The sequence below is a fragment of the Spinacia oleracea genome, chromosome 6 (genome assembly GCF_020520425.1).
Source record: "Spinacia oleracea cultivar Varoflay chromosome 6, BTI_SOV_V1, whole genome shotgun sequence".
In the NCBI taxonomy this organism is placed as follows: domain Eukaryota; kingdom Viridiplantae; phylum Streptophyta; class Magnoliopsida; order Caryophyllales; family Amaranthaceae; genus Spinacia; species Spinacia oleracea.
Window position 1 is genome coordinate 110,148,610 of NC_079492.1, and position 8,067 is coordinate 110,156,676.

The 8,067-nt window shown below is 44.8% G+C and overlaps 2 protein-coding genes across 2 annotated transcripts; both read left to right on the top strand.

Moving 5' to 3' along the window:
- The first annotated feature begins 485 nt into the window (after positions 1-485).
- Positions 486-1,956, top strand: LOC110804003 (uncharacterized). Its single transcript, XM_022009550.2, has 2 exons — positions 486-589; positions 690-1,956. The coding sequence occupies exons 1-2, from the start codon at positions 486-488 to the stop codon at positions 1,954-1,956; spliced, it is 1,371 nt and encodes a 456-aa protein (XP_021865242.2).
- Positions 1,957-3,049: 1,093 nt separating this feature from the next.
- LOC130463475 (uncharacterized) lies at positions 3,050-4,231 on the top strand. The gene has a single exon (XM_056832612.1). The coding sequence runs from the start codon at positions 3,050-3,052 to the stop codon at positions 4,229-4,231; it is 1,182 nt and encodes a 393-aa protein (XP_056688590.1).
- Positions 4,232-8,067: the final 3,836 nt, after the last annotated feature.

Sequence of the window (8,067 nt, forward strand, 5' to 3'; positions counted from 1 at the left end):
GACTCCGTAAAAAGCAGCAAGCCCCAGTCACGTTACAAGCCAGGTGCAAAACCGAAGAAGTTGATATTTGAAATGACTGATGAATCCGAAGATCTGTCCGACGGCGACGAGCCACATGGAGAGGAAGATGAAGCAGCACCTGACCCCGTGACCAAGCGCCTGAACAAGATGGAAACCCACATGAAGAAGCAATGCTCGTTGATGTTGAAGCTGATGACCAAGCTGCCAGGGGCGCCCACCCCTGTGGAGACGGAACCGGCCGACGGATATGCAGCGTCACCATTCTGTGAGGCAATCTCCAGGGTGACGGCCCCACACCAGCTCCGACTCCCTATCTGGACCACTCTGTACGACGGAACGTCCGACCCATACAGACACGTCGACGTCTACAAGCAACGAATGTGGCAGATCGGCATCCCCTATGACCTGGTCGAGCCCGTCATGTGAAAATCATTCGGAGGAACCCTCGACGGAGCAGCTCTGGAATGGCTCATGAACATCACCCCTGGATCCATCTACTGCCTGTCCGACCTCATCAACGCCTTCTACCAGCAATTCGCCAGCAGTCGCCAGTTAGAGAAGCAAACAAGTGACCTCTATCGGTTGGTTCAAGGACCAACCGAGTCGGTACGCGATTACTTTAACCGTTTTAATTGTGAAAAAATTAGTATAAAAAACTGTGATGTCAGGACAGCCATCGAAGCATTCAAAAGAGGTCTCATCCCCAACTCGGAATTGTACCGGGAGATAACCAAATATCCCTGCGCAACCTTCGAGGAGGTCAGATCAAGAGCCACTGCCCAGATGCGGATCAAAGACGACGAGATTACACGGATGGCTTCTCAGAGACCAGCAGGGGGCAGCAGCGACAGACGGTCGTACACCCCAAGGAACAACAACTGGCGACACCAGCTGTACAACCGCCAGAACCAGGTACAAAATGTCAATCAATATGATGATACTAACAATGTTTACAGGAATAAACGGGCCGATCACCCCAACATCTCCGAATACGGCTTCAACGTCGACATCGGAGGCGTAGTGAACGCCCTTCAAAATGTAGGTGGAACAGTCAGGTGGCCCCGGAAAAGCGACAGACCAGATTCCATGAAAGACATGAGCAAATGGTGCGATTTCCATCGCGACAACGGTCACAAAAACGAGGAATGCATCTCCCTCAAAAAGGAGGTCGCATTTCTCCTAAAACGGGGGCATTTGAAGGAGCTGCTGAGCGACAAAGGGAAGGAGACACTCAACAAGGAGCAGACCGCCCAACCCGACCCGACAACGAGTAGCGACCGACAAGACCCACCTACGTTCAACAAAGTGGTAAATGTTATTTCTGGTGGTTCAGATATTTGTGGACTAACCTCTTCTGCAGCTAAAAAAATCAACAGAGGAGAATCCGGAGCCGTCAAAGAGGGGAAAACAGAGGATGAGATCGCACTAAACAAGTCCTTAACAGCGATGACTATCACCTTCGACGACTCAGATTCAGTAGACACACAGCGGGAGCACCACGACGGACTGGTTATATCACTTCCAATAGGCAACGCCCTGATCAAAAGGATATTGATCGACAACGGAAGTTCGGCAAACGTACTATTCTTGGAGGCATTGCAGGAAATGGGACTCGAGGAAAAGAACATCATTAAGAGATCAACAGTCCTGGTAGGGTTCAGTGGAGAATCATTGCGAACTGTTGGAGAAATATCATTGCCCACCTACGCAGAAGGAGTCAACGTCATGACGAAGTTCAACATCGTTGATTGCCCGTCAGCATACAACGTCATCTTGGGACGACCATGGATCCACAAAATGAAAGCAGTACCCTCGACGTACCACCAGTCAATCAAATTCCCAACCAAATGGGGGGTCATGGAGATCAAAGGACAGCAAAGAGACGCAAAGAAATGCTATGAAACCGCATTAAAACCATCAAAATCCTCCATCTAGCAATTACAGGCCGGCTCGACCACAGATGAGCCAGACGATCAATAGATCGACGAGGTCGCATTAGACCCGACGAAACCAGATCAAGTCGTAAGGATCGGAGCGTCACTGCCTGACAGCATCAGAAGTCAGTTAGTGTCGTTCCTAAGAGAAAACTTGGACTGCTTCGCCTGGTCGCATGAAGACATGACAGGAATCAACCCAGACGTCATCACCCATAAGCTCAACGTCGACCCCAACTTCAAACCAGTAAAGCAGAAGCGACGAAAGTTCGCGCCGGAAAGAAATAAAATCATAGACGAAGAAGTTCAAAAGTTGATAGACTCAGGGAAGATTAGAAAGGTCAAGTACCCAGATTGGTTAGCAAATGTCGTCGTCGTCGGGAAAAAAAATGGCAAATGGAGAGTGTGCATCGACTTCACCGACATCAACAAAGCATGCCCTAAGGATCCGTTCCCACTACCACATATAGACGCCATGGTCGACGCCACCGCCGGTCACGAGTTACTCACCTTCATGGATGCCTATTCAGGATACAACCAGATACTTATGCACCCGAAGGATCAAGAAAAAACTTCTTTTGTAACAGATAGAGGAATTTATTGCTATAAAGTTATGCCTTTTGGTCTTAAAAATGCAGGTGCGACGTACCAACGACTGGTCAATAAGATGTTCAAAGATCAACTCGGAGACACGATGGAGGTGTACATCGACGACATGCTAGTGAAAATCAAAGAAGGCGAACGACCATGTAGAACACATGCGACAATCTTTCGAAATTTTAAGGAAATACGGTATGAAACTTAACCCAACTAAATGTTCTTTTGGAGTGTCGGCAGGTAAGTTTTTAGGCTACATCGTCACCCAACGAGGAATTGAGGCCAACCCCGACCAAATACGAGCAATCATTAACATCCAATTCCCCAGGAACATAAAAGAGGTACAAGGTCTGACAGGACGGGTGGCGGCATTAAACCGTTCTATATCTCGGTCGTCGGACAAATGTTGTCTATTCTATGACGTCTTGCGCAAAAACAAAGGCTTCAGTTGGACCGACGACCATTAAACAGCTTTGCAAAACCTTAAGAAATATTTGATGACACCACCCCTCCTGTCCAAACCCAAAGAAGGTGAAATCCTGCAACTCTACCTCGCCGTCAGCACAACAGCAGTCAGCACAGTATTAGCCCGAGAAGACGAAAAACAACAACTACCCATCTACTACATCAGTAAGTCCTTGTTAGAAGCAGAAATCAGGTATTCCTCCCTCGAAAAACTTGTTTTAGCACTAGTCACTGCCGCCAAAAAGTTAAGGCGTTACTTTGAAACTCACCAAATAGTGGTGATGACTAATTATCCAATCAAGTCTGTGATGCGTAGGCCAGAACTGACAGGTCAAATGGAAAAGTGGACGATGGCACTTGGAGGATTCGACATCAAATACCAACCGAGGACGGCTGTAAAATCACAGGCCCTAGCGGATTTTGTGGCAGACTTCAGCCCCGACTTGGAGAAGATAGAAGACGATGAAGTCAAACTCATCAACAACATAGAGGAAACATGGACACTCTTCGTCGACAGCTCATCTAACTTTCGTGGTGCAGGTCTAGGCGTCGTGCTGAAATCTCCACAAGGGGACATGATAGCACAGGCCATTTGCTGCGACTTTAAAGCAACAAACAACGAAGCAGAATACGAGGCATTAATCGCCGGAATGACATTAGCTGAAAAACTGGGAGCAAGCAGACTCAACATCTTCAGCGACTCACAACTAATCGTCAACCAAATCAACGGCGACTACAAAGCCAAAGACCTGAAAATGACCCTATACCTCGAGAAAGAAAAAAAGTTAACCTCTAGATTTAAACCCTTCTCCATCAAACAAGTGCCACGAGACTTAAACACGCAAGCCGACGCCCTTGCCAACCTAGGATCCGCACTTAGAAAGTCGCCATTCTCATCCATACCATTAGTACATCTGTTGTCGCCCGCCATCGAGAAGGACATCCCACAAAATGCCAACCTCGTCCTGTCAACCACAAACACAGATAGCTGGACCAAACCCTTCTTCGATTACCTAACACACGAAACCCTACCCGACGAGAAGCTCAAAGCCAGAAAGATACTTTTTAAAGCTTCACGATATGTTATTTTGCAGGACGTGTTGTTTAAACGGTCGGCAAACGGAATGTTGATGCAATGTACGGAAAAAGCAGAGTGGGAAGGATTACTGAAGCAATACCACGAAGGAGAATGGGGCGGACACGAAGGCCGATGAAGCTTATCAACCAGGATCAAAAGGAATGGGTATTATTGGCCAGCAATGCTCAAAGACGCCATGAGGTACGTAGCTAAGTGCGACAAGTCTCAATGACATGCATGTATGACACATAAACCATCTGAATTCCTACACCCCACTTTGACACCGTAGCCTTTCATGAAATGGGGGATGGACATCGTCGGTAAATTACCCATCGCCCCAGGACAGAAGGTCTTCATGTTAGCTCTAACGGATTATTTTTCTAAGTGGATAGAAGCAGGTGCGTTCCAACAAGTAAGGGACAAAGAAGTATGCTCGTTTATATGGACTAACATAATATGCAGGTTCGGAATACCATCAGAAATCATATGCAACAACGGATCACAATTCATCAGCGACAAGACCAGGGCTTTCTGCAAGACGTGGAACATCGAGCTAAAGATGTTGACGCCAAGATACCCCCAAGCCAACGGACAGGCGGAATCCAGCAACAACACGATCATCGCATCGCTAAAAAAGCGCTTGGACGACAAGAAAGGACGATGGGCAGAAGAGCTGCCATCCATCCTATGGGCCAACAGGACGACGCCTAGGACGGCGACGGGACAGACTCCTTTCTCACTCGTTTACGGGTGCGAAGCAGTACTGCCCCCTGAAGTGACACTGCCCAGTGCACGATATGGACTCATGACACCAGAACAGAATAACGTGGAACTAAGTGAAAACCTCGACAATACAGAAGACTTCAGGGAAGCAGCGTTGATAAGGATGGCGTCGCAGCAGCAGATCGTGGAAAAATGTTTCAACAAAAACGTCAAAGTAAAAATGTTCAAGGTAGGCGATTGGGTGCTGCGCAAAGTATTTCAAAACACGAAGGAGCTAAACACGGGTAATATCGCACCAGCTTGGGAAGGACCGTACTTGATCGATAAAATCATCGGAAAGGGGGCATACAGACTCGTCACCAGAGACGGCAAGTCGGTCCCCCGTAGATGGAACGCTACCCACCTTAAACGACGAATAAGCAAGCAACGCAAGTACCACTTTACATATGCATGTTCCTATCGTTTCAATGACTATTCTTCGCAAACACCTGTTACACTATGCGCGACAAGAAATTCGAAACATAGAAGAGAATCGCAAGAAAAACATGATTGAAAAACAAACACACCTGTCATACGAAACACAAATTGCGCTACCTCTAAGGCCACGACTTTCAAAATACAATCCTAACATAAACACACATAAATTATCCAAACACCTCGTCGCCGCCATCGACGACGAGTAAAAACATCCATGAAACACACAAAAACCGCAAAATATCCAAACTTCTAGCTATTACACTTCTTCTTCTTGGGCGGAGGACGAGACTTCTTACCCCTGGCCTGGGGGCACGACGACGTCAGCCACGTCCGTTGCCTCTGCCAAAACCACCTCCTGAGAAGCGGCGACAGGAACATCTCCCTCGTGCTGCTCTATGAAAGTTTCCCCCCCCCCCCGTTCTGCAGTGGGAACATCCTCGACCAAAGGAGTAGCATTGACGTCGGTCACGCTAGTACCAGCAGTGTCCGCCTCCATCGCCAACTCGTCCGCATCCACCACTGGAACGGACAGCTCCGCCATAGTGCCACCATTAGCCAAAAAGTCATCCACCTCCTTCTGACATGGCCAAAGGCTGGTCTCCCCGATCAAACACGAGTACATCATTTGCGCCCTTGTCTTCCATATGGCCAATGCCTCGACATCCTTTACCTCCTCCTGACAGGTGAAGGAAATAATGCCCTTGGTCCAAGTATGCATTCTATGTTAAGTCTAATAAATGCGGTTCAGTATTAATTAACAAGTTAATAATTCAGTGAGATCAAGTGAGCTGAATGCCTAGCTAGAGGCCGCTTCAGTTCAAGTGGAATTAATGATATTAATCCACAGCTTACTCTTGACTGAACCCGTAGGGTCACACAAATAGTACGTAAACGGATCAAGTATTTAATGGCATTAAATACTCCATCTATGAATATTCGGAACCGACGGATCTTGGTTTCAGTGGGAGCTAAGATCGTCACAGGCAAGAAATGAATACTCCGGAAACGATGATATTGCCGGAAACGGAAATATGGATCGTATCGGAAATATGAATATTATCCAAGTCGTAGATGTTGCCGGAAACGGAAACATGGTACGTATCGGAAAATATTGTTGGAAATGGAAATATTACCAGAATCGGAAATATTGCCGGAAACGGAAATATTGTCAGAATCGGAAATATTACCGGAATCGGAAAATAATTCCGGAAACGGAAATATTAAATATTTGTTCGAAACGGAAATTAATTCCGGAATCGGAAATATTAAATATTGTTCGTATCGGAAATAGATTCCGGAAATGGAAATTTAATCGGAAGCGTATCGTACGAATTAGCATCGGACGAGGCCTGCCGGACGAAGGCCCAGCACGAAGCCAGGCCATCGCCCAGCAAGCACGCACGCCACAGCCCAGCGCGCACAAGGCCGCGCATGCGTGGGCCGCGCTGCGTGGGCTGCTGCTCGCATGCGTGGGCAGCCCTTGTGGCTGCCGTGTGTGTGTGAGTTTGAGCTCATGCGAGATTCCTGAATCTGCAAGAGTCAGTGTATGATTAAATGTCTATTCCTATTGGATAAATTGATTAAGTAGAATTCATGTAGAATTCTAATTCCAATTAATTCGCATCCTACTAGGATTACGATTCCTTTTCCATAACTCTATAAATAAAGGCCTAGGGGTCATAATTTATATACAAGTTTCAAAGTATTCAAAAGTGAGTTTTTTGAGAGAAAATTAAAACCCATCTTGCCCCAAAAGTGCCGAATTTTCTGAGTACCTTAAGGGCGATTCTAGTTGGTCAATCTTAAGGCGGATCCGGACGTGCTGTGGACTTTCTACGGAGGGACGACACTTGGAGTCCTAAAAGACTTGTTCTTGTTCGGTTCGGGCGCAGCTAGGGAAGGCACGCAACAAAGAGTATGCATCTAAACTATGCTAAATGATTATGTGTAAATAATATGTTTCCTGGGTTAATGGTTGTTTCCGCATGATTTATGTAAATGTCATATGTATCATAACCTAACAGTGGTATCACGAGCCCCTTATTATTTTCATAATCTAAATTGCATGAACATGGTTAAATATTACAAATTTGCAAGAATTAAAAGGGGTGATTAATTTTCGTAATTGTTAATTAATTGCAAATTGCGTTTATTTAATTATATGTACGCAGTTTTTCGGCAGTTTCTTCATTACTCATCCGAATTGAGTGATTTTTGTGTCAATTCCGCATGTAAAAGGCATTCTAAAATTTTGACAAAAATAGTATTTTTCTGCCGAACCCAGAATTCTCAAATTCGAAGCCTAACTATGACTTTTCGAAGGTTTTAGTTTTTCGGATGCAAAATTTCGTAAATTTAAGATGTTAAATTAAATATTTGCGATTCTTGTTGATAAATCTTGAATTTTTGATTGACCTACTGCATATGTTTAACAAGTTTGAATGCCTAGTCTTGTTAATTATGCAATCTAATTTGTAATTATGATTAATTTGTTGAAAATTAGAATAATTTAGAATTAATTTGATTTTCATAATTAATTGTAATTTAATTAGAAACCTATGATTAAAAACCACCATAAAAATTGTAAATTTACGATAAATTTTAAATTTTTATGACCTAGACTTGAATCCATATCAATCGGAAATCAATTGGATAATAAATTTTCGATTTTTTCGCCCTAAAATTATGAAATTAATATTATTTATTAATTTGTCATTAATTTTAAATATAAATTTTAAATTTTTATGCGATTCGTTCAAATAACTTGCACGC

Excerpts from the sequence above, each read along its gene's own strand:
- LOC110804003 (XM_022009550.2), top strand. The coding sequence starts at position 486 with ATGGCTCATGAACATCACCCCTGGATCCATCTACTGCCTGTCCGACCT. Across the intron at positions 590-689 it reads CCAGTTAGAGAAGCAAACAA|GACAGCCATCGAAGCATTCA; the intron begins GTGACCTCTATC and ends CTGTGATGTCAG.
- LOC130463475 (XM_056832612.1), top strand. The coding sequence starts at position 3,050 with ATGACACCACCCCTCCTGTCCAAACCCAAAGAAGGTGAAATCCTGCAA.